Source organism: Microcebus murinus, chromosome 1 (genome assembly GCF_040939455.1).
Source record: "Microcebus murinus isolate Inina chromosome 1, M.murinus_Inina_mat1.0, whole genome shotgun sequence".
Lineage (NCBI taxonomy): Eukaryota > Metazoa > Chordata > Mammalia > Primates > Cheirogaleidae > Microcebus > Microcebus murinus.
In genome coordinates, this window is record NC_134104.1 from 14,324,971 (window position 1) to 14,352,540 (window position 27,570).

General features: G+C 38.3%; 1 protein-coding gene across 6 annotated transcripts in view; it reads left to right on the forward strand.

Annotated features, from left to right (window-relative positions):
* GRIK1 (glutamate ionotropic receptor kainate type subunit 1) overlaps positions 1-27,570 on the forward strand; it is a 383,917-nt gene that overhangs the window by 231,499 nt on the left and 124,848 nt on the right. For all 6 annotated transcript variants that reach the window (XM_020284806.2, XM_012780941.3, XM_012780946.2 and 3 more), the window contains exons 2-4: positions 3,778-3,945; positions 7,340-7,597; positions 24,518-24,699. In XM_020284806.2, coding sequence (XP_020140395.1) covers positions 3,778-3,945; positions 7,340-7,597; positions 24,518-24,699 — 608 coding nt within the window. The remainder of the gene's footprint in view (positions 1-3,777; positions 3,946-7,339; positions 7,598-24,517; positions 24,700-27,570) is intronic.

The following is a 27,570-nucleotide window of genomic DNA, read 5'->3' on the forward strand; positions in this document are numbered from 1 at the left end:
TCACTCAACCTGATCCACAGCGTAGAAAAGATAAAACATAGTTTATCAATACTTTTCATGCTTCAGGTGTATGTGAGGTGTGACTCTAAGTGACAAAGAGAACATGGAAACCCAAGGCCTGCACATTTTGAGGTTTCTCACCCTCCTGTGTTGCATGCATCATGTTCTCCTTCTCAAGAGTTACAGCAGAAAGAAAAAACTTATTCTTCATCCTGAACTCTCAAAGTCTTGCCTTCTTCCTTCACACACAGCCCTGGACCAGGAAATTTAGAAAAAAATAAAGGGAGGAGAAGCTTTTCCTCTGTCCTTTCATTCTAAACTAGTTTTTTCAGTTTTGCATTTCTTAATACTTCCATGGCCCACTGCATTTTTAGGAGTAGAAGTCATGCTCAGCTCAGCTCAAATCAGAGGGGAGAGAGATGGAGAAAGACAGAGAGGTGCATTGACCTCAGGAGAAGCAGGGAAAGAAGGGGAGAAAGAGGATGTGCAAGAGCAAGCAGGAGGAAGGACAGAAGGATGAACAAGGTAGGGATCCCTCCTCCTGAATCAGCGGGTCCCTGGGCATCCAAATGGCTGAAGCCAGAAGTCCACTGCATGAAGACACCCAAAGGTTTAAAATGTTTCATTAACAATCCATACTCACAAATCTCAAAAAAAGAAAGAGAAAAAAAAGGAAAGAAACAAAGAGAGAAAAAAAAAGAGGAAGAAAGAAGTAGAGGAATGAATGTATGAATGAAGCATGCAAGTGTCCCTAGATATGTGTCTCTTTCCTCCTCTTACCAAAGAGTCCACATCCCAGTTCTAGCAAATCTGAAGCCACGGGCAGGAGAAGGAGAGAGCAAGTGGCCAATCCTTAAAACAGTCTGCCCACATGTAAAGTATTGGTCTGGCCTCTGTCAATAAATGACTCCTGTTTCTACTGGTTCTCACTTTCATGGTACTTCTTCAGCTCTCTATATACCTCACATCACCGTCGGTTTTTGATACTTATCAGCAACCCTCTCTAAGAGAGAAGGAGAGTGTGGTGGGGCGTGGAGATAATGATGTCATTTGTAATGCCTGTGTCATGAAGGAATGAAGGAAAATTGCTCCCAAAATGACAACACAGACTACACAGATTACTTCACCTACACACTAGCTAAGCGCATAATAAAAACACTTATAATTCTCTAAAACCCAGGTACATTCAGCTTCATGTAAGAGACAGCTTTATACCCAAGGAACAATTTTGAGAAGAGTGGGAAGTTCTACCGTTGGTGCCAATTTCTCTTTTTATTTCCTCTCTCCATGTGTAATAATACCAACCTATTTCTGGGGGACGATTGAGTTTCTAGGGCACTTTGCATTATAGGCTTTACAGAATAATCCTCCAAGGTAAACAAGGAAGAGATGAAGAACAATAGAAATAACAAAGTGAAAACATATAGATTGTTTGGAAAATCCGACATCTGAGTTTGTCACAGGCAAGGCTTTGTGTCTTTGAATAAGCTGGGTAAAATGTGTAATCTCCCCATCTACTTTTTCAGTTATAAAAACAGGCAAAATGCCTCCTACTTTGAATGTTACAAGGTGTAAATGAAATATATGTAAAAGAGCTGTTTCATAATAACGTTCCTTCCGATGCTTAAAAATCCTTGTTAGAGATGAAGTAGGTCAAACAAGGTCCAAAATTCAGAACATCTGCTTCTTATTTAGGTGTTTGTTCCCTCCTACCAGCCTACACTATACAGATTGACGATGTTCACATCCAAGACAGTAAATGACTTTCTCCCTAAACAGTTGCAGCCTGAATGTCTTAAGATGTTGTGGTCTCCATGTAAATGGTGGTTCTGAACAAGACAGTCTCTCTACATGAGGGCTTTCCCTGTAGAGATGGGGAAATAGACAAAAAATGAAATAATTGCTAATAATTATGGTGGAAGCTCTAACACTGAACAGCCTTCTGTGTGGGTCACCTAGACCGTGGCAGTCAGCCTACCCTACATCTGTTCTGTCATGACCAGGTGTCTAGTGTGCGAGCTTCCCACCTCACTGTGGAGTATCCACTAACAGTTCTGAAAGAAATTAAAAATCCACCCCAAAAGAAAAACACACATTCATATGAAGAGCAACAGTTTTCCTAGCATTTATTTCAGAATAAATATCCAATATTGATCCTTAGGCCAGGGTTAACATGATCACATAACAATGTCATATGGTTTTCAGCTATGTTTCCTCAGAACACAGGGAAATGAACTATACATGAATACCTCAGATCAACTGTCTAGGAAAAGCAGAAATATTTGCAAAATGAGCCAAAATAGTTCTATCTAACCTTTCTTAGCTTTCACAATCTGACACTGGATTTAGTTATTTAATAGAGATAGGCTAGCAGGAAAATTATAGATATGAATTTGATTATTATTCTTTCAAAGTAGGATCAAGGTAATTTCTTTGAATTAAAGTCTGCCCCCTTCTAACAAAGAATGTATGTAAATGATACCCATGATGCTTCCTTTGATTTTCATTTTTCCTTTTATATTCTTCTTTTTTCTTTCCTGAGCGGAGAGAGAACTCAAAGCACTTTCAAATCAATCTAGCATAGACAAGTTCGGGGAGGGAAAAAAAAAACTCTACAGCTGATTTTTGGTAAGGAATCACTCACAGGTGCAAGTAGATAAATAGCAGCTTGCAAGTTACAAGCATTCTGCATTCTATGGCCATCAGGTGACACGTAGTTCCAAGGGAAATGAGGAATATTGGTCAATTAAGGAGTAAATTAAGTGGACATGAGTTAAGAGAGCTTGTACTACATGCCCTACGTCTACTGATAATTCCAGGACGTCTCCCAAAAAACATTAAGAATGCATAGTTAACAATATGTACATTATCTGTATCAAAGATCAATGTCTCAAGAAAAATCAGAGCTGAATTCTCTGATGAGGCTTTAAGCACTAATATTTTGTATGGTTGCTTGTAGTGAGATCCTCATGTTTAAGATATCTGAGCCTCATACATGTATACTTGTTCAGTGGAGAAACATTTTGTCTCCAGAAATGGGATGCAGGTTTGTTTTTGGGTAGGCCCAAACAGTTTCTCTATAAAAAGAAAAAGAAAAGAAAAGAAAAGAAAAGAAAAGAAAAGAAAAGAAAAGAAAAGAAAAGAAAAGAAAAGAAAAGAAAAGAAAAGAAAAGAAGAGTTCTTTGAACCTTCCCATGCACTTTAGAAAGTATTAGAATATGACCCTAGAATTCTGAGCCACACAAAGCACTAAAAAGATGTTTTTATTCTGAAAAATCTATGAGTACATATGTCCCATTTTGACCATACTCTACTCTTGCATGATCCATTCAGAGTTCAGAATGTCTGCTTCTGAATAGAAAGATCTTTGTTCTGAAGAAGGATGATCCTACCAAGATACAGCTTAAATTATGTTTAGGTCAAGCACAGTGTGATTCTTGTCCAGCCCACAGAAAATCACTCTTTACCATATTATCAGTTATACTTTCTTGCTACTAAGTATTTGGTATAATACCTATGCCATCAGAGAGATAATATACAGTACAGCATTGGATTTAAAATCTTAAGCATACACATGCAGTTATACCTCTTTGTTTGCATGTGACACATGCTAATAAACTTAACTTTTAGCACTCATTTGGGATTTGTTCCAAATATGCCTCCATCTAAGACCTCCATTTGGGGTCTTTTGTTTGTATAGTTTACATTCCTCTTTTTTTAAAATTACGTGCGAATCATGTGACCAACGCTTCTCATGCATCTCTTTTGCTTCTGCAGGAGGGATTTTTGAAACTGTGGAAAATGAACCTGTTAATGTCGAAGAATTAGCGTTCAAGTTTGCAGTCACCAGCATTAACAGAAACCGAACCCTGATGCCTAACACCACATTAACCTATGACATCCAGAGAATTAACCTTTTTGATAGTTTTGAAGCCTCACGGAGAGGTAAGCATTTTCCCACTTTTAAGAGCTCCTTTGGGTGATATTTCTGCCCTACAAGTCACCTTCTTTCCACCACCTGCCCTTTTTCAAAGTGGACATCTTTGTGCAAACGGGTTGTAGGAAATCTCGGTCTTTGATGTCACCGATCAATGCAATCTGAACTAACCTAATAGATGCCGCCGAGCACTGTTTTCTGGGCCTTTCTGATTAGCTTACCCTTCAGTGCCCTCCACTCTATGATTAACCGGTTCAGCTGCGAATGGAAAATGTCAGGCTTGATCTGTTTTTCCTTCCTGAAGCTGAGATACCACCATGAAATTGTGCAGTGCAGTCAAATAAAACACTGTGGAAGGTCACATCCAGTGAGCATGTGGAAAAGCCCAAGACACACATAACTCACACCCTGAATTTTAACAGGTTGTAAACTATTGGGTTTACCTAGTATCTCCTCAACTTTTTTTTTAAAACCCCTTTCCACAAAATCATAGATATATGAGGATTAAACCTGTGAGAACAATGTCAGCCTTTGATTCTCTTTTTCTTCTGAATAGAAGACAAATGCCTAGAAAGCAATCTAATTTGTAAGGAGGCTGCAAGGTTTCTGTCATAGAAAGATTCGTTTGGAATCATGGGGCTTGTTTGAACATCCCCAGACACTTTTAGAATGACTCATTGAGATAAGATCGCATTCCATATACATGACGGTTGGCCCCTAACAAGGAACTATCTAGTCACTACGTAAAAGTGTTTGTGTGGAAACAAAGGCTACTCATCATCTCAGAGTAGAAGGGATTCTTTTCCTCATAGAGAAATTCCTTATTATTAATAAAAATACACAAATAAATGGAATGCAATGAACACCATGTTTATGCTGATTTCCGTATAACTAAATACTGGTTGCTTCCACATAAAATCAACCTAGTTAGATCATAGGATGTGTCTGCCTAATACAGTCTTCTGTAAGAATTCTAGTGTTCTTTACAAACAGGATATCAAACTTCTTTCCTTAGGAGCACAGATAAAAAAATGATATAACTATCTTTTAAAATAATATATATATGTCATAACTTTAGCATAAGAATATTTTGTTTTTCAAGATGGCTAGAGATAGAGATACCACATAGGTTAAAGTCATCTGTGAACAAATAATAAAATCTTATATTTATACAGCATTTTAAAGTTATAAGGCATCTTCACATAAATTATTACTATAATGTAGAAATAAATCTATCAGTTCTCTCTCTCTCTTTCTCTCTGTCTCTGTCTCTCTCTCTGTCTCTCTTTCTCTCTCACATGCACACACACGCACACACACAAAGACACATACATATTGTTGAGTAAATACTGTAGAAAACCAACCACATTTAGCTATGAAACTCCAACCCACATAAAAATTGAAAGCTTTCTTGTGATCTGAAGTACCTGCCATACTTGTAAATTAAACACCCCCAAAGCTACTTAAAACTGGTAATTTTCTGGCAAACAAATATCAAAAGGATTGATTTTCTGTCAAGTAATATTAGCATCCCAGAGCTAAATATTAGCAAGAATCTCAATCCATTGCTCATGCACATGACAGAACAATTCAGCTACTCTCACGTTCTTATTTATATGGCTAACTAATAAAAACATATCCAGAAAACAAGCTGCAGAAGGCAATGACAATTTGCACTTGCAGCACTTAATGCAGAAAATGATACATCTTCATAGTTGATGTAGTAATTCAGTGCTAAGGAGCACAGTATCAGAAAGTTTTCCTTGTAAATGACTATGAACTGTTGCTGGCCCTTAGATATCTGCAATATGTCTATGGAAATTTTATCAGCTATTCTTTCTATATCAAGTCAGATAATTTTACAGAGCCATTATAGTTTTTCTACTTATTTTTATTTGTAGAATGATATTATTATAAAAATCACCATTTCATGTATACATTTAGCTATTGTTTATTTCTGAAATTCAATTATTTTCTCTTGGAAGTTCTAAATTCCTTTAAAATAGAAATAAAATATAAATATGAAAATGTGTTTAAACTTACATTAATACTTAATGCCTATCAGCATAAGATTAATAGGCACTATTTTATGTGAATGAACTGCCCCAACCTTTCTGGAAGGGAATTTGGTCAATATTATCATGTATCAAATAACTTAAAAATATTAATACCCTTTAATTATAGCTGCTAACCCAACCTTCGGAAATCTATTCTAAGAAATTAACCTAAGATGCAGAAAAAAATATGAGAACTAAGATAAGTAATATAAGATTACTTATAATAGCCCCAAATTAGGAGCAGTTTACATGTTTAATATTATAGGAATGGTTAAACAAATTATGAGAAACCCATGGAATGGCTATTTTACAGACACTAAACATATACTTTTGAAGAATTTGTAATGACTTGGGGAAAAGGCATGCTATAATGTTAAGTGAAGAAAGCAACATATCAAAATGTTGTTATATACTGATTCTGATTTTCCAAAATATTAATAGATATTATTCCAAGACAATGGGACTAATGACAGGGCCTTTTCTTCTTCCTTATATTTTGAGTATTATAAATTCTCTATAAGTATATTTACTCTTAAAATGAGAAAAATAAATTTATGTTATAAATACATTTTTAAATACATATTGACTTGCTTTCATTAGGCTACCAGTTGGCTAATACTGAGGTGGACAGAGGCTTGACTTTAAGCAGGGGCCCCTGAGCTGTGACTGACCTCCTGCCACTGCAAAGTGGCTATGACTTGCTTTACTGTCTATGAAATGAGTGGGTTGGACCAAATGTCTTCTAAGATCCCTTCAAGCTATGCCAGTCAATTATTCCATATTTAATTATGTATCAGCACTGCTTACGAACATTCTTTTGCAGTATTTTAATAACCTGGAACTCCTCTCTGAGTTTTGGAAAGACAGGAGCTATGGTACTTTTTAATCACCCAGAGGATCTTTCTTCTGAATTCTGTAACCACATTAATATCTTTATTGCCACCCTGCCATGCGACAGAACTTAAATAAAATGACATTCATTTGGCAAATGGCTTTTTGGTTAGCTAGGTATGCTCCCGGGTAATGCCACACCAAGCAAGGCATTTAGGCTCCATCTGATTAAAGGTAATGAAGTGAGACCAGCAACTCATTTTTATTTGCACGAGTTTGCCCTGTCATGTACTGATAATCAGCTCTACATTTCCATCTATTAGTACCTTAGCATCTCAAGAACATTGGAAGTGGGACCAAGCATCTTTCCTCCAGATACAGATGGGGCGTGTAGGGGATTTTCCAATGGTTAAATCACACAGATGAATCAAGAAAGAAAAAATTAAATTCATAGAACTCTCTCTTTCTCTCCCCCTGGACTCCCTCTCCATCCCCTCCTTGCTCTGGACATCAGCATGTGACCAGCTGGCTCTAGGTGTGGCTGCTCTCTTCGGCCCGTCCCACAGCTCCTCCGTCAGTGCTGTGCAGTCCATCTGCAATGCTCTTGAAGTTCCGCACATACAGACCCGCTGGAAACACCCCTCGGTGGACAACAAAGACTTATTTTACATCAACCTCTATCCAGATTACACAGCTATCAGCAGGGCGATCCTGGACCTGGTCCTCTATTACAACTGGAAGACAGTGACCGTGGTGTATGAAGACAGCACAGGTATGGGACTCACGCAAGAGCTCACCTGGTCATGTCTGCTCTGAACAAAGGGCACTCAAGTGTTCAATAGGCATTAAACTCGTCAGACGCAGTGTGGGAAAAATGCTCTCTTATATAAAGCTGAGCATTCTAAAGTAATTTAGGAATGCCATGTGTATCTAATTCACATTTCTTTTGGCTTGTTGATCCTTTTTTTTTTTTTTTTTTTTTTTTTTTTTTTTTTTTTTTGAGACAGAGTCTCACTTTTTGTTGCCCAGGCTAGAGTGAGTGCCATGGCGTCAGCCTAGCTCACAGCAACCTCAAACTCCTGGGCTCAAGCGATCCTCCTGCCTCAGCCTCCCAAGTAGCTGGGACTACAGGCATGTGCCACCATGCCCGGCTAATTTTTTGTATATAGATTTTTAGTTGGTCAATTAATTTCTTTCTATTTTTAGTAGAGACGGGGTCTCGCTCAGGATGGTTCCGAACTCCCAACCTCGAGCAATCCGCCCGCCTCGGCCTCCCAGAGTGCTAGGATTACAGGCGTGAGCCACCGCGCCCGGCCTTGTTGATCCTTTTTTAATGATTCTTTTATCATCCAAATTAAGGGGGATTTGTTAAAAGAAAGATTACGTTATTGATATATGTTGTAATCCAATCAGAATATTGAAGATGTAACTTTACTTTTTCCAATTCTATTAAGAGTGTGACCACAATTGAAAATGACTGTGGGATACAATTCTAACTTGATAAGTAGCTAAGCAAATGTCTAGAAAATTCCTAAAGTGGTTAACAAAGAGGAAATCAAGCAAAGGCAGTAAAAATAAAATGGACCATTTTGTGGGCATGGGACTATGAACCCCTGATGATGAGTGCTTAACAAAGCTTGCATTCCTCTGCCTGCCTGGTTTAGGGTACAGGGTGGAAATGTGGCTGCTTCCTGCCTGGTGCTTTGTCTGGGCCTCCCCATTTGAAGTTCTTTTAGCTGGCACCTCCCCCTCTGCCTTCTACTTAACATTTCAGCATTTGTTAGAGTTCAGGCCCCTTTTCATTTGATTTAAAGTCAGCCAGTGACTCTTCATTGTTCACAAAATAAAGTTCAAATCCTTCTAACTCAAAGCTCCTCACCGTCCATCCATTTCATCCATTTTCATCTTTACTAACCCAGGAACTAGCTCCCCTCCAAACTGCCTACACTCTGGCATGAGCTACGATGAAGAGTCCATTGTTTCTTAAATACCCCAAATTCTTCCTGACTCCTCTTATTTGAGGCTGGCCCCTCACTTTGAATGATCGTCCCCACAATCCTTATAGTGGTGGTGAACTCCTCCATTCTTCACGACCACACTCTAGCTTGGCCTCCTCCTTAAAGCTCCCTGAAATCCATAGAGGATTCACTAGCTGTAAACAGAAACATTCCATCACATGTTCTATTTCTCCTATCTGTTCATTTGTCTGTGACACTGGGAACTTCTAAGAATTGGAATATTGTCTTATTTATGCTTATAATCTGCTATCAGAGGCATGGCATATAGGAAAGTGCTTAGTAAATACTATGTGGAAGGAAGAACACTATTGACAGTCTGAAATTTTTTCTCCAAGAATTGAAATTAGCTCCTTTCTTTAATTACACATTTGGTAATAGGACTAAGAAAATGACCAGTAAAAATTAGTAAGGTGAGGCACTTTCAAACTTTGTGATACTATTTCATTTCTCACTGTCCCTTTCACGAAGCACCAGCACTTTCTATTCCCTGGAGGATTAATACTGCACCTTCTCTGGTTCTATTTTATACTGTCAGATAAAAGTGACTAGTGTGGTTGGAAATACTCATTTACATATTTTCTTATGCCACATCTCATTTTAGAAAGAAGTGAAGGTGGTAGGTGATTGGGTACATAATTTATAAATATATTCAAAACAGTCTTACTGGGAAGGATAAGCCATAGGCAGTCATATTTTTAGGGCTTTGCCTGCTGGCTGTGAAGGAACAGAACATTATCAATAGAACTCCACAAGCACATTTAAAGAACCTTGAGGTAGAATATTGTATTGTAAATATATGTGTAGTTAGATCTTGCATGTTGCCTATCTTCGTTAAATGGAAATTTTTGTGAGCTAATAAAATCACGCTATTTCTCATCATATTGTGCTCCTCTATGTTATAATCTCTCACTGTTTCTACCATCGCCAGTAAAGCAGGATCATATAAAAGAAAAACAAATCAATGAATAGTATTGAAACTTCTGGATTTAATTTAAGAAATGGTTCAACTAAAGATGTGGGCCTTATAGATTTCAAATTGTACTTAGACAAATTATAATTAGTAAGTAGGTAACAGAAAAGTTGATATCCTAACCACCCTCTGACATCAGATGAGCCACACATCTGTGATGGCCATTTACAAAGCAGACAAATCAAACTATCATTTCTATCACCCTTTACCAGAAGCTCAAATGTCCTTTTCATCCCTGTTAAATTCACCCGAGCTCAGTGAGTACTTGTTGAAAATGGAAATCCAAAATGATCGTGTGTGTCGCCCATTAAGTTAGAGACGATTCATCTTAAAATGATTTTGCCCACAAAGACATTAAAAATGTAAATGAATAATCAATTGAGCCATTAAATTGGAACCCAGAGAGTAAACAGGTCAACTGAGATCAATAAGAGGAGACGTCTTGTGACTTTGCATGGGTTTAATACTACTTGACTCAGGGCTCTTGGCTGCAGTAATTATCACACCATAAAAAGAAGGAAACTTAGTAAACCTGAAGGAAAAGAAAGGACTTAGGTGTGCTCAGCACCCACCCCCACATCAGAATTAAGTACCCATTAAAGAGCACTTTATTGGGATTTGTTTAGGAGTTTGTTAAATAGCCTGAAGCCAGCACAGATGTCGTGGGACCAAATGGCCCATTACTCCCATAGAAGTCAATGGGAGCAGTGTGCACCTCTCTAAGGACAAAATTCAATTCGCTAAATACTGGCAGGCAGAATTCTGTCCTCCAGAAGTACAAATGTAGAAAGACTCTAGAGAACTCTTAGGAGGAGTAAAGTTTCATCTGGCCTCATCCCTTTTCTCTCTCTTTCCATTAGTCACCGACTAGTCTCTGATACCCATACTTGGAGGTGACCCTAGGCAGTGAGAAATTGCTGCCCATGGGACATTCCCTCTGCTTCATTAGACCCTTGGTGGAGGCCCAGCTTCTGTATTTTTACACACATCAAAGAGAGTCAAGAAGCTGAACGCCAGATGCAGTGTGGGGCACATTCAGCAGTGTCTGCATTTTCAAGGCCAATCTCAGCAAAATGTAGCCACAGCCATTTCTAGGGCCAGCAAACTTGTTTTCTATAAAGAGCCAATCAGCATACAGCTCAGGCTTTGAGGCCACATGGTCTTGGTCACAAACTTCATTCTGCTGAAATAACAAGAAAGTAGTCACAGATGTTAGGTAAATGAAGGGGCCTGGTGTGTTCCAATAAAACTTCATTTACAAAAACATATGCCGGGCCAGATTTGGCTCTGGCATAAAGCCTTAAAAAGAAAAGAAAAGAAAACTTAGCTAAGAGCTAAGATCATAACTTTGCACACATGTGAAGCAGATTTGGTTCATACTCATAACTCCCCCTTTGTTTGGGCACCTGGGTTCTCATGCTTTTCTCCTCACCTCACCTGTCTTTCCTGGCTTCCTCATCAAATAATGTTAGTCCTTTGTCCCATCCTCTCTGGGCTCTTCCAGGTGACATCCTGGCTCATCTGAGACACAGAGGCATTGTGGGACAGTATCATGGCCTGTTTACAGGATGGAGGATGAACACAGAATATAAAACACAAACACAGAACACAAAGAAAAATGCAGACACACATACAAACGGTTGACTCGAGTACTAATACACTGGGTCAGTTTTATTTTTATACTCTAAAAGATTAAAGTTAGTTCCTTGTACATAACCACCCAGGCTTGGCAGCATTAGCCATAAATTCCGGAATGTGTAGCCTTAGGGAAGCAGATATCCCCTGACTCAGAATTTCAAGGTGGTTGCTCTAGCCACTAGGCATAGATAAAGGACCGAGTTTAGCAAGGATGGGCAAGGTGAGCCAAGGGGGGGGGGGCATTTCTCATCCCCAGCTTTTCTTAGAGTGATTCCCTAAGATCTTCAGCTGAACCCCGGCGGCTGTGCCTGGCTTAGGTCGCCCCTCCCTTGAGGGGTCTTACCCATCATTGACTAACCAACCATCTTATGGGGTGTTTATCGTGTGGCCTCCAGACCCCCAATGCCATGGGACAGGGTAGCTCAGCTTGCTTACTTGCAGCTCAGGTTCTTTGTTATGCCTCTAGGCAACAGCCTTGTTTATCACAAGGACCTTGTCTGGAACAGATTACTTTCAAATACTCTGGGCAGAACATGTACATTACTCACTAACTTTAATTCTTAAACTAGGAAAATATATGTCAGTCCCCTACAGGGGCAGTGCCTTTCCTCACCCATCATAAGGGTCACAGCTGACACTCCTATAACAGAAGACAGATCAGTACGAGAAAAACAAAACAAGTTTATTTAATCAATGTTTTGCATTACACTAGAGTCTTCAGAAATGAAGATGCAAAGACTCAGGGAAAACTGTCTATTTTTTATGCTTAGGTTTGATGAAGAAAGAACAGGCATTTAGAAATTTGGACAAAAAGTATACAATCTAATGGTAACACACTGAGGGGGAAACCAGCAAGGCCTGTCTGTTCAGACTGTTGGCCCCTCTGTGTGGCATTATTCTCTCACAGGTATGGGACAGGACCTCTCAGAATTAAGGTCTTCAAGAGAGAAGAGAGAAGAGGGAGAGTGACCTTTCTAGGTTTTATGGCTTGCTTCTGGGGAGGGGAGTTCTAGTTTCCATGAATCAAATCAGGGGATTTAGAAGAAGGGGAGAAGATCAGAAAGACCTTGGTTCTGAGGCCTTCCAATCTCCTTTGGTTCAAAGTACTCAGCATGCCTGTGTTCAATACTTTGGGGTATCATGTTCTGACCCCCAACAGTGTTAATAGGCAACAATGACTTAAAATGTTGCTGCTTACTCTAAACTGATCACAGCATATTTTAAGATTGACTTTCTTAGAAGGTGATGAAAGCATTGAACATTGCATGCCAGGGAGAGTGGGATTTCAGTGTTTGGTTATAGTCGGTTAGGCAATTACCTTCACAGTCAGCAGAGAGAGCCGGGTCCAAATGAGCAAGTGCTAATCCAAATTTCATTGGCAAAACATGAAAAAATATACACCTCTTCTGTCAAGCTCTTATTTTGTGAATAACTAAGAAAAATCCACTTTATACTTTTGCCTGTCCCTCTTTTCCACTCCATTTAACTTGTCCTTAATTAAATTCACCCAAAGTTCATATTCAGTTGGTTCATGTGATATTTTTTGATACTGGTGAAAAGATCTAAGATAGCACATACCTGCATACCCCCTTTTTTTTCTTTTTATTTTTTTAAATATATATGTTTCAATTTCAGAATATTACAGGGGTACAAATGTTTAGGTTACATATATTGCCTTTGCCCGGCCCGAGTCAGAGCTACAAGCATGTCCATTCTGCAGACAGTACACACTGCACCCATTAGGTGTGAATATCCTCATCCCCTCCCCAAACAACAAATGCTGGCATGGATGCAGAGAGATAGGAACACTCATACACTGCTGGTGGGACTGCAAACTAGTGCAACCTCTGTGGAAAGTAATATGGAGGTATCTCAAAGAGCTAAAAGTAGAATTTACCTTCGTACTCTTTACATAGTCTGCATTATCTAAATGGCTTTTTTCTGAATGTGTTTTTTTAAACGTTTCATTTCTCTATAGTTATAAAAAGAAGAGTGCTTTCTTTAGAAAATGTTAAAATGAAGAAAAGTGTAAGAGCATAAATAAAAACATCCAAGAAAACAATCACAACTAAAATCTTGGTGGATATTCATTCTTCTGGAAATTAAATAAACAGACAGATAGATAAATAGATGGATAGATAGATAGATAGATAGATGATAGATAAATGACAGATGATGGGTAATAGGTGATAGATCAGATAGACAATAGATTGATAGATGATAGATAGATTCCCTTATTTTATTAACATTTACTGTCAGACATTATTCTAAGCACTGTGGATAAACCACACACAAAAATATCTCTGACCTCATGGAACCCACTATGTATTATCTAATGAACAAAACACAAAAGTAAATATTTAGTATAATAGATGGTAATACATGTTATGAAGAAAAATAAAGCAGCAAATGGCATTTGAGTACCTGGGGTGGGGATGGCATCTGCAATTTTAAGTAACTATACCAGGGAAGCCCTCACTAGAAAATGACAGTTGAGTAGAAATTTAAAAAGCATAGAGATTAAACCACGTAGATCCCTGGGGGAGAGCGTTTCAGACATCAGGCAGAGGGAACAGCCAGTGCAAAGGCCCTGAGGCAAAATAACCCTCTCCTGGAGGACTGTGCTGAACCCCACCATGAAAAGTCTTTCATATCTTGAAATATTTCTATGTGTAAATAGCTAAAAGGACAGTCTCTTGAATCATTATGATAGATCCCCTTAAGCTAAATATTTAGGCAAAAAATGTACATATAAACAAAAGAAAGAGGGTGCCACAAATAAGAATTTTCCTATTCCACAGTTTCCCTGTGGACAGGCCTGCCTCCCCCAAATCCACAACCACAACTGTCCTTACTTCATTGTAGATATGTGGACACTGAGAACATTCATACACAGAATACCTGAGTAAGCCTGAAACAACTAAAATGTTCAGGCTGCAAAGGAAAAAAAAATAAAGACTTTGAAGGTAGATGGCTACTGTCACCGAAATGTCTGAAGGGCCCTAAAGTGGAAGCAGCTTTGGCCAAGTCCCCTGGGCCTTCATGGACAACAACGGGAGGGGGATGGAGGGAAGCAGCTTTGCATCATTGAAAGGATGAACTTCCAACCGCTGGAGCACTCAGGGGATGGGATGTGTTTCTTCCCAAAGGATTTAGCTTCCGGACCCTGGAAGAGTTCAAGCCCAGGATTGAACTGATGAGGATGCCTGCAGTGCCTAAGAGTTTGTCCTGGATGGCGCCTAAAGTGGTTTATAATTCTCAGGATAAATTGTGGGGTTATTTTTTATTTTTTAATTTTAAATTTTTAATTATTATAGTTACATAATAGTTGTATATCTTTATAGGGTACATGTGATGTTTTGATACAGGCATACAGTGTGAATTAATCTACCCATCACCCCAGGTATTTATCATTTATTTGTGTTAGGAACTTTCCAAGTCCACTCTTTTAGTTATTTAAAGTATACCTTCACTCACTGCTGATTATAGTCACTTTGTTGTGCTATCAAATATTGTCCATTCTATCTAACTATATTTTTGCCCCCATTAACCATCCTCGCTTTATGCCCTCTCCCTGCTACCCTCCCCAGCCTCTGTTAACCATCATTCCATTCTCTATCTCCACGAGATCCATTATTGTTAATATTTAGCTCCAACATATGAGTGAGAGCATGTAAGTTTTGTCTTTCTGTGCATGGTTTATTTAACTCAACATAATGTTCTCTAATTCCATCCATGTTGGCAGGATTTCCATTCTTTACAGCTATCTAATATTCCATTGTGTGTATGTATCACAATTTCTTTATCTATTGATCCATCTATGGACAACTTAGGATGATTCCAAATCTTGGCTGTTGTGAATAGAGCTGCAAGAAACACAGGAGTGCAGATATCTTTTTGATATACTGAATTTCCTTCTTTTGGATATATACCTAAGCAGTGAAATTGCTAGGTTATATGGTAGTTCTATTTTCATTTTTATTTATTTATTTGTCTAGTATTCTTAGGAAAGACCTATGATATTTTTAGATTTTGAGGAACCTCCATACTGTACTCTATAGTGGTTGCACTAATTTACATTGCCACCAACAGTGTACGAGAGTTATTCTTTTTCCATATCCTTGTCAGCATTTGCTATTGCCTGTCTTTTGATAAAAGCCATTTTACCTGGGGTGAGATGATAACTCATCGCAGTTTTGATTTGCATTTCTATAATGACTAATGATGTTGAGCATTTTTTCATATACCTGTTGACCATTTGTATGTCTTCTTTTGAAAAACATCTATTCAGATCCTTTGCCCACTTTTTATTTGGATTATTTTTTTTCTGTTGAGTTGTTTGAGCTTTTTATATATTCTAGGTATTAATCCCTTTTCAGATAGGTTGTTTGTGAATATTTTCTCCCATTCTTCAGGTTGTCTCTTCACTTTGTTGATTATTTCCTTTGCTGTGCAGAAGCGTTTTAGCTTGATGTGGATCCCATTTGTCCAATATTGCTCATAACTTGGTTTTCTAAACCCCAAACTACCTTTTCACTGTTCCATTTTGATGCCACCCTCATGGACCAAACGTTTCTTGACCTTCACTAATGCTGTCAGATTCTGTCATTCTACAAATATTTACTGAGTGCTCACCATGTACCAGGCATTGTTCTAAGCACTTGAAATACATTAATGAATAAAACAGACAGAAGCCTCTGAGTTCAAAAAAGGTAGGTTCTATGGGAATAAATAATAAACCATATTTTCATTCCGTAGAAAAGAAATTATATTTTTGAAGGAGATAAGTGCTATGGTAAAAAGAAAAAACAGAGCAGGATGAGGAGAATCTGGAAGGCAGATGCGTGTGGTTTGCAGAGTTAAAGGTCATGTCACATTGCACAGATGAGGTTTGAGCTCAGACTTGAAGGAGCTGAGGAAGTGAGCCACATGGCACCTGGGAGAAGATTCTAGACAGAGACAACAGCTAATATCTAAGACAAGAGTACGCCTGGTACATCGGAGAAACAGCAAGGAGGCCAGTATGGAGCAGAGTGTGAGGGGAAGGGAGGCAGAAAAGGAAGTCAGAGAAGGACCTTGTAGATCATGGAAGGCTTTGTAGACCACTGGAAGGGCTTCTTCTCTGCCTGCAGTGGGAAGACATTAGAGAGTTTGGAGCAGAGAGGTGACAGGATCAGATATGGGTTCTGCAATAGTCCCTCTTCATCCAAGGTGGGTATGATCCAAGACCTCCAGTGGAAAGCTAGGATAGCATGGAGCCTTATATATACTTTGGTTCTTTCCTATGTACTCATACCTATGATAAAGTTTAGTTTATAAATTAGGCACAGTAAGAGACAGAGGTGATACAGCAGAGAAGTAAGACATAGTCAGGTTCCGGAAACATTTGAATGTAGAGCTGCATAGTTTCCTGAGCTTGTCGCCTGCTTGCAAGCTGTTACTATGTGTCCATGGTCCTCTCTCCTTTGTCTCCATTTGTATGGTGACCTTGGAGTGGGTTTGAATAATTAGTCAAGCATTGTAGCATCTTTGAGAAAACTGTACAAATGTCATCATGGATGATTTCAACTGCATGCATTTTATTTATTAGTTTGACTACTCTCTTACCATGTTTTATTACCAGCACTACCCTTGGGTCTGTATGACAAATATTTTGATTTAGGGAACACAATTATCTGAGAAACTTAGAACTTCTCATGGTCTAGAAATTTGCCTCAAGAGATTAGCTTGTTTAATAGGGAAGATAGCAAATATATTCCCTCCTACTGCAAACTCCTCTGAAATATCAAAGTTCTGCCCACTGTTTCAATTAAGTCATATATCAAGAAAAATACATCATGTTCCTTAGGCATAAGACAAGTGCTATATATTAAGTTTGTTTTTAAATGGTGAATAAGAACAGGAAGACCATGTTCCAGTTTGAGAAAATATTGATGCCATGGCATAAGTGAGGCAGGTTATAGTTTAATTTATACCATCAGATTAAAGAATAAAAAATAAACCCCAAATAATTATAATAAGAATAATAGGAATAACATCTCAAGGGAGTAGAGATTGGGAGAGAAGAAAAGAAGAGATGAGTCAGAGATGACTCTAAACTTTTTGTCTTGAGCCAAAGGACGGAGTTGGTGTCACCTAGAATGAAGGTGGTTGTAGGTGGAACTAGTTTGGGAGAATGAGAATGATATCAGGATTTCAGTCATGAATGTGTTTGGCTTGAGTTTCAGATATATGTTAGACATCTAAATGAAGATAAAAGGGTCTGGAGTTCAGGGAAGTGGTCCAGGCTAAATGTACAAATTTGAGGGTCTTAGAGTACTGATGGGATCGGATACTTACATCAAGGAAATGAGTAACAGATCGATGTGTCTAGCCCTGGATTTATAGCACATGGCCCTTGGGAACTTCATTTGTTTGTTTATCTATGTTTACCTTAAATCATTTTTCTAAACACATCACATCCACAAAATTTCCAAAACTCAGTCTACAATAAAGATTTATTAGCATTCACTCCAAACATAGTCTCAAAGTTTTATGATGAAGATTAATTTGAAATGAGATTAACATGCTTAAAAATGTTTGTCATTGAAAAAAAAACAACAAACCCTGGGAGAAAACACACTTGAAATGAAAACCACAAGAATAATAGTAACTAAATTCTTGTGTGCTGTGTGCCTTACACTGTTCTAAATACTTTAAATGGTTAACTTACTTAACATGTTCAACCATCCCATGACTAAGTAAGTAGTTGCTCTTGTGGTTATATTTAAATAGTAATATTGACAATTTTTTTAATATCCAGTGTTTCCTTCCATCTTCCCAAAGAAAACAGAAAGAATATATTGTCCAGAACCAAAAATCTTGACAGAAACAAAGAATTTGAACTTAGAGAAAATTGACATTTTGGCATGGGTAACCAAGCCAAAATGAAACATATTCTGTACACAGTCAGTGCCGCATAAAAGAATAAGTGAATCTTTTCACTGTCCCCAATCACCACTCACCCGGCTATGTTATTACAAACACTGTGCTAGCTGAAACACTTCTGCCGCATGCCTTCCCACAGTTCCACCTGAAAAAGCCAAGGGATGGAAAGTCCTTGGCTCTCTACACCAATAAAACAATAAATTATAGTTCCTTCCCCCCCCTTCTATTCTTACACATTTTTACCTTTCAAATTCTCCCCCTCACTAATCCCCTGACCCGAACCATACACAAATTTTCAGAATTCTCCTTTGGAAACCACTCTTCAGATATTGCATGACAGGTCTATTATTTTTTTCTTTTTAAAGTTTTAATTAGTATGGATACATAATAGTTGTATATCTTTATAGGGTACATGTGATGTTTTGATACAGTCATACAATGTGAATTAATCAAATCAGGGTAATTGGGATATCCATCACCTCAGGCATTTAACATTTCTTTGTGTTATGAGCATCCCAATTCCACCCTTTTAGTTATTTTGACGTCTTTACTGCCATTGATATTAACCAGAATTCAGGACCAAAATACACTGGGTGAGCTGAGTGCAACACAGTTGATCTCAAATATTTTGACTAGATTCTTCTATGAAGTCCTTTGAGATCAAGGGACACAGTTTTTCTTTTGGGAAGATTCCAACAAGTCATTTTGTTGCACTTTTGAAAAATCAAATGTATGAAGGTATGACTTAAAAGCACTGTATTCCCCCAGGAAATTTACTCACCGATTTCTATTTCTCACTTCTGATTTTTCCTCTCCTCTGAAGGATGCACGCTTTATGCACAGATCCCTTTAAGAATCCTATTAGATTTAGGTATATTAATATACCAACACATCAGTGAAATGCCATTCTACATGTTTCCAATTTCAAATGAAGAATAAATTAACATTTAAAATGTACAACCTGATCTTTGGGTCCCAATAGATTATTACATTCATTTTTCTGGTATCAAACCCACTGATGTGGTTTAACAAACAGGAAATTGGATTAAGACTCAAAAAGCCTAGGTACTTTTCTTTTGCACTGAGACTCATTAAATATATCCAGAAATGGATTTGGACTGCAATGTAAGGTAAAGAATTTCTCACACTGAGAGGTGTTCAAGAGCGGCTGAGTAGAAGAGATTCATGCATCAAGTAGGGGTTTGACCTTAAGGTCTCTTCCAATTTCTGGCATTTGTGACCCATTTTCAGGGCTGATCCAAACAATTAACCTCACTGTGCCTCACTTTCCTCACTGTAAGATAGCATTGACACCCATTCACCTCAGAGGTATATTCTAAGGTTTATCGAGCTATTTATAAGGCATGTAGCATACTTCATAAACAGGGGCAATCTAAATAGCAAAGTTTATTATTATTTAAGGAGAAGTCATGGAAAATTTTAAACACTCACTAGAAAGAGCAGGATTTTTTTTTTATTCTCCTCCTCCATATGCTTTACCTGTTGCACGAGTCACTTTATGTGCATGCAAATCAGTATTTTTCTGTGTCATATCTGAGTGCAATTAGTAGAAAGGCAGCCAGAGCAAGTGTTTAGAATTGGCTATTTGGACATTTTTGAATGCTGTCTGCATGTGCAGAGTCCAGTTCAAACTCATATGAAATAAACAGGCTTCTTTTACTAAAACACTTTTCAAACCAAACGCACATTCCCGATTGGATTCCTGGGGTTGGAGAAGAAAGGAAGCTCTCATTATGTTATTTTGTATCTGCAGGCTTTGCCTTTTTATTTGGAAAGATTTGAACTTAGAGAAAAGTTGCTAGGAACACCTGTACATTCTTCATCTAGAGTCCTCAGTTGTTATCACGAGGCCACATTTGCTTTCGTGCTCTGTCGTTCTCTCAATATAAAAACGACTACAACAACAATAATAATAGTACTAAGTAGTAGCACTGTTGAACCGTTTGAAGGTAAGTTGGAAACATCTTGACCTTTTTATCCATAAATATGTTAGTGTGAATTTCCTAAGAATAAGGACCTTCCTTGTTATAACCATACACAACGATCAAGTACTGGAAACTTAACAGTGATATACTATTGTTGTCTAAACATATGAAACGTATATATATTATTACAGTTTTGCTAATTGTACCAGGATCATTGTATCATATTTAGTTGGAAAATTCCTGTGGCCTCCTTTGATTCAGAACAGTTCAGCCATCCTTTGTCATTCATGACATTGACATTCTTGAAGAGTCCAGGTGAGTTTTACTGTAGACTATCCCTCAATTGGGTTTTGCAGGAGCCAAGGGAAAAAGTTCTCCTCCCTCTGAAATTTCCCTGAAAAATTGATTTGTAAAAGGCATTTAAATTTATTTAATGGGTACACAAAGGAGGCTTCAGAATGAAAACCCAAAGATATAGGGGAAATTGTCCATTTTTATGCTTAGGCTCAACAAAGTATAGATAGCCATGTAGACATAGGATTGAACAAAAAAGGTATGATCTACTGCTTGTGAACTGAATGGGGAAACCCAGCAAGTCCTGTCTGTCTAGATTCTTCTTGGCCTCTCTGCACATGCATTCCTTCCTTCTGGGTCTGGGGCAGGAAGCTTTCTGGAATGGGGATCTTACCACCTAGAGTCAAATAAGATAGGCTTGATAAATTTTTATGGCCAGTTTTTATACAAAAAGGCAGAGGGAAAGTTAGAGCAGTAGTTTTAGGTTTTATGGCTGACTTAGGAACAAAGGGGATCTGATTTCTATGACCTGTCTTGGGGAAGAGGGATTCTAGTTTCTATGGCTAGCCTCAGGGGAGAATGTGACTGAGAAATAAGAGGGCAAGAGATCAGAGAAGAAATTTTGCTTTTGAGGCTACTTCTGAGACCTTTGTTTTGGGGTATTGTTTTCTGAGCCCCAGTGGTTTGTCTGAGTGTCTCTTGTCTACATTTTATTTTTAAAGTCCCTCTGGCTTAGTGGGCTGAAAAATATACTAACATAAGCAACTTTTTAGGCACTGTCACCATTCTCTGCAACTGGAGTCCTGGCAGGGTGGGTCACTCCATCAGGGGTAGCATCTGAACACAGGAGCACAACTAGGTGTTGTGCCTAAATCAATTTCCTTTACCTGAAGTAATTATTTGTTTAGCAAATAATTTTTAACTATTCATTACAATGAAATGTAAATGATTGATGGATCGCTGCAAAATGCAAATATAAGGGAAAGCTTCCTCTAAATTTTGTCTCCTGTGCTTTTTGAATTGTAAATTCTACATCATTTGCTAATGAAGACAAAAAGGCTTTTCTTAAGCAAACAATTGCTGCTTTGAGAAGAGAAGAGAAATGTAAACCTCACTATTCCTTGCTTATTATTCTTCCCCTAATTTGGGTCTGTAATCTTTAAATCTGCCCATCCCCCTCCCTGCTCCACCAGTTTCTGCAGCCAATTCACCTGTATATTGGCAAAATGAGAAAACCTGAGGCTTAGTAGTTAATTTTTGGTAAAGATAAATTTGCTCCAGTTAGAAACTGGTCTTTTTTGTGTTGAGTTGTTCTCCTTTTCTTGTATTGATATTAAAATATGGTCACTTTTTTTAGGGAGACGTGTGTATTAATGGCCTCAGGTGCCAAATAATGCTCTATGTTGGTCTAAAGTTTCTTTTTTTGTTTACTTATACAGTTTTTTTTTTTTTTACATAGTTAATCAGTCAGTTAGTTAGTCATTCAGTTAGTTGATCTGAAAGCCACAAGTCAGGAAGGGCCAACATTTGGAGGAAAGAACCTTCGATTTGGTACAGAAGGTAGACTTGGCTTTAAACCCTGGATTTGCCACTTACTAGCTGTGTAATCTTGTGCAAGTCACTCCAGTCTTCAGCAGCCGCAGCTTACCTTCTATAAAAGCAGTTGGTAATTGATGCCTCATCTGCCTCCAGAGAGTAGATGAGATAAAATTCTCCCACGGGCTCTGAAGTAGCCTGAAGCAGGATGTGTGTCGTGCACACTCAGGGCTATCACGGGGCTTGGCATCCAATGAGCGTCCAGAAAATGTTTTCCCAAAAACACGAATGAATGAAGTGAGAATGTGTATGTCAGCTTTAAATTCCATAAATGACTGTGTAAGTCTTCACGATAGGAAGATGTGCTTCTGGATTGACATTCTATTCAGCAAAGGACAAGAAAGTAGTTCATTGCAGCAAATGAAATGCACTTGTAAGATTTTTTTTGCATTTCACTGCATCTCATTGTACCACACTGAGCTATCCCTTGTGGTCATGCTCAAGTAAAAAAAAAAAAAATGTATGTGATTGCAAAGCAGAAGGGTGTTAGGGGAAAACAGGAGAGAAGACTCAGGCACCCTGGAGAAAAGAAGAAAGGAGAATAGGTCCTAGATTCTATATTTTCTTCATTTCATCAAAAAAATCCTCAGCTGTATCTGTTCCCTCAGGACCAACAACTTGTGTTTATAAGGCAAGATGGTGAAGTGGAAAGATTGTGTGTTGGAGTCACAAACAACAGTTTTAATTAATGGCTCCTCTTAGCTATCTCTGTAACCCCGAGTGAGTTACTTCTTTGCTCCGGGCTGTGGTTTTGCCTCATTTGAAATAATAATGATAATAATGCTTGCATCACAGCATTATTGCAAGGATTAAGAAATATGACACATAACACATGCATGAGTCCAAGTCTCAATTTTCTTCCATTTTTATGCTCCTCAGTGGTTCAGAACACTTGCTTCTGAATTGAAAAGAGAAGAGGCTCATTATTAGTACTTGAGACATGCCAACCACGTTGGTTGATTTGAAAAGGAACAAGAGTCCAAGAAGGCTATTATTCTAACAATTTCAATTTTTGTGTAAAAAGCAAAAAGGATAATGAGCACTAAATCTTGATAAGGTTCTACAGCAATCACTCCCATCAGCCCCACCCATTTGACTCTGAAGAGCAGTACCATTATAAATTTACTGTATATCAGAGTCAAGCCTAACTATGGTGGTAGAGACAATTTTCCTCACTTGAGCACATAATTGTTACTTCTAGTAAACAAAAAACCAAAACAAAACAAACAAAAAAACCCCTACATAAATAAAACAGGAGAAAGAAAAATGCCTCAAGTCTGCAGGTAGCTGGAACACATGCTATATATCTTATACAGTGCATACCACGATTTCTGCTTGAATACACATAAAGCTTAATTTCTCTACTGATTACTTAAAGCTAACAAATCTTGAAAGCACAGAACTACATACTTTTTAAAAAGTCAGTTTTTCGGTGTGATGGAAGTCCTTGAGTCATGTAGTGTAGCAAGCACCAGTCAATGTTAGAGGAAATAAGATGCAGACTTTATATGGCTGTCTACTTTGATCTAGTAAAATACTTCTATTAGAGAATGGCACAGCTCAGTGGATCCATACCTGTGGTAAATCAAACTTTCTCTGCCAAGCTAGTCAGTTGTATATGCTTTGCTACAATTACCAATGGTGAATTTTTAAGGAAATTTGTTTCTGCTTTTATTATTCTAATCTTTAAAAATTTTACGATTCTTTTAATCAAATAAGGATTTTCCAATTCAACATTCAAATATATTAGCAATAGAACATAATGAGCCATTTACAAATAGTTTAGATGGCAGGAACTGAACGATTATATGAAGCAGCCCAACTAATTAGCCAGTACACAGTATATTATTTATAAATATTTGATGAAAGGCTTACAGAGATTTTATAGCCCCCAAGAAAACTTTGTATTCTATCAGCTTTTAAAGTGAGCAACTGTTGTCTATTTCACTGGATACTTTTGGAAACTTCAAGGAACTTTTTATTCACAAAAGTTTTACAGTTGCAGATTTGATTTGTAAAAGATTGGAGGTGCTGGCTGAAAGCTGGAGAGAATGATTGCATTCTAAATAAACGTAACATTCTCTTGGGAAAATTGTGCTTCCAATCCACATATACCCACAGAGGGAAAATAGTATAATCCACCACAGAAAGAGGAATGACAAATGGGAAGTCAATATTGTAACCTTTAAGAATGTGGCCACTTGATACATTTTGGGGATAATATGAGTTTGACTGTAAATGGCAATAAACAATACTCTTTCGACAGAACGGTATCTGTTGCATGATTGGATGTCATTTTCTAGGTCTAATTCGTCTGCAAGAGCTCATCAAAGCTCCCTCCAGATATAACATTAAAATCAAAATCCGCCAGCTGCCCTCTGGGAATAAAGATGCCAAGCCTTTACTCAAGGAGATGAAGAAGGGCAAGGAGTTCTATGTGATATTTGATTGTTCCCATGAAACAGCCGCTGAAATCCTTAAGCAGGTAAGAGGGCTGGGAGGAGGTGGAAGTGTGGGGGAAATGTTATTTTCTCTTTCTCAAAAATGCCTTCTAGTTTTTACTTTGTGCAGCACGACAAAACTGCAGCAGTCCAGTTTAGGCTAACAATTACAGTTTTCAGACACCTTTTAAAGAGCCAAGGGTTCAGGGAGTTCATGTGGCTTTACTGAGGCCTTCTGTCGGTGTTTATCTGTAGATGTGTATTTCTATGTGTGTATTGGGTGGTATATAGATCCTGCCAGCAGAATATGGGAGGAAAAGGACATCATTTCAAGGTGATTAAATCTGTCTTTTTTTAATGTCTCTTGAAAAGACTGGGCCAGTTTTCATTTACATCATGCCTGACTTGTCCTAAATCCATCTTTCTCATGGCAAGACCTCTTTTGTCAAACATGCAAGACTCCAAACACAGCAAAAAGGTGAACGGGGACTTTTCACAGGAAAAAAATGCTTCTCTCTTCCAATTTATTATAGACAAAGAGCTGTTATGCATTAATCTCCACAGATAATGTGGGTGGAAACACTTGGAAAATTGTGAAATCCTACCTAAATGAAAGATGTTAGCAATCTTCAGAAGAATAACAACAACAATAGAGTAATAATTTCTGAGCACTTGGTCTTATGCTTAAGAAAGAAAATTTAGAATTAGGAAAAGATAAAGCATAGACTAGTGGCTCTCAATCCTCAGTGATTTTGCCCGCAGGGACATGTGGCAATGTCTGGAGACATTTTGGGGTATCATATTTGAGATAGGGGCAGTCATGAGCAACTAATGGGTGGTGGCCAGGGATACTTTAAACATCTGGGAAGACTAACCAGATGTTTAAAATAGAAGTATTAATAAAAGGTCAAGCAGATTGAATTTGAGGTATAGTCAGAAACAGTAGCCAGATCATATTTGTGTGGCCTACCAGGCATCTCTTTCTATCTAAGTGGTTATTGTGGATAAAGCAATGTTTTTATCTAAAATAACACAAGCTGTTATTGCACTCCTTCATTTAAAAGGTCTGGGGTGGCTATCTTGTTGATTGATAATGGGCAGTAATTTCATAAATAGGATACAGAACTGTGGATTCTTGGATCCCTGGAAAGAGCTCCGTTTAAATAGTCATCTCACTTGACTCTCCAGAGTTCTATCTCATACTTGCAGAGCATCTCTCTGCAGCCATTGAGCTCAGAATTAAGTTTTTAATTGCACTGAAAGTAGACAATCAAAAAAGTCAACCAGATGTCTCTATTATCCACTGGATGATCGCACTAAAAAAAAAAAAAAATCTATTTAGAATCATAAAACGTATTTAAAGTTGCAGTGGAAAGCAATCACAGGCGTCTCCATATCTAATCATCACACTTTGCAAGAGGTGAAATGACTTTGCCAGAGGCACACATTCAGTGCTTTCCCCACCATGAGATGCTGCCCCTCCAGTTAGGCAGAAGAGTGTCTGTTGCTTACTTCTAGACTGTGGTTGCAGTAACAAATCTTTAGATGTTAAAATTATCCCTCAGTAAAGGAAGCAAACATGTCTCAGTGATGTCAACAACTAAAGAATTTTAAAGGTGAATAAATGCAATCAGGAGCCCTTTATCTTAAGGCTTTGCTTGAGAATTTTAATATAGTTCATTAAAGTGTGTAATGGAGTGTAGGTTAGAACTGAGAAAAACACCCAGATTTTATGTGCAGGATAAATGCAAAGAAGCATCTCTTCCCAGGAGCCTGTTGTAACAGAGGCTGAGCACTTATGTTACATTTGAGAGCATGATTTGTTGATGAGATTTCTCTTTGCTAGAAACCCAACTGGCTCACATAACTGGCCACATCTTTCTCAAAAGGCAGGCCTGGAATAGGCAAGGGAAGTGCATAGTGGGCGTGGGAAAGGGCTGCTAGACTTTCTCCTCTATTTCAATAAATGTGCACCTAAACTTTCTTTGACAGAAGTGGCTCTTTCCTGGTAGCCTAGGGATTACATCATTCAAAGGACAATTAAAAGCAAACACAAAATATCTAACAGCAGCATGCCCAAGAAATGTCTGGTGGAGAAAAGGGGAGTGGGATTAGTTCAGGTTTGGGCCAGCCATGTACACAGACACTTTTCATTCTCTGTCTTATGATGTTTTGTCCTGTGTTTACTTTTTCTAATTATTTTAGTGGTAATATTGGCTGGGAGGCTTGGAACAAGGAACAAAATAGATTGCTCACCCAGGTTTTGTTCTAGACTAATGATCTGCAAAGATTTTGGAGGGAAGAACACTTGTTAAAAGGTCCCAGTATGAAATCCCTACCATATTGCATGGTAAAGTATAATTGCTCTTTTTGGAATCACAGCAGAGAACCCAAGTTAGCTTAATGGGGATCATTTGGACCTCCAGTGGCTGTTGTGCTTGAAATGACCTCAGCACTTTCTGCTCTGGTCAAAATGAAACCCAAGCACTCTATGTGATCAACTTAACTTGCTCCATTAGCCCGGGGCAATAACCTGTAGAAACAAAAGCAGGGACCTTGCCTGCAGAGCTGTCAGTGATTCCCTATGGAGGCTGACTCAGAAGTTCTGTGTCCTTATTCTTGCCATTCAATCAATCTTTCTACCTGAGAAAAGGAAAGAAAGTGAGGAGACTTATCTCTTTCACTGAGGGTCCTATCAGGTGCTGCCAATGAAGGTGCCTAGCATCCTACCTAACCAGGGCATGCGATCTCAAACAATCCCCTGAGGTAAGTCTGGCCTTCCTCACTTCACAGGTGAGGAAACTGAAGCGCAGATAGGTTAGGTGGCCCATGTAGGGTCACTCTTTGAGTAGCTGGACTGCCATAAGGTCTCCAGACTGCCTGATCTCAGAGTTCACTTTACTGTGAAGGGCCCC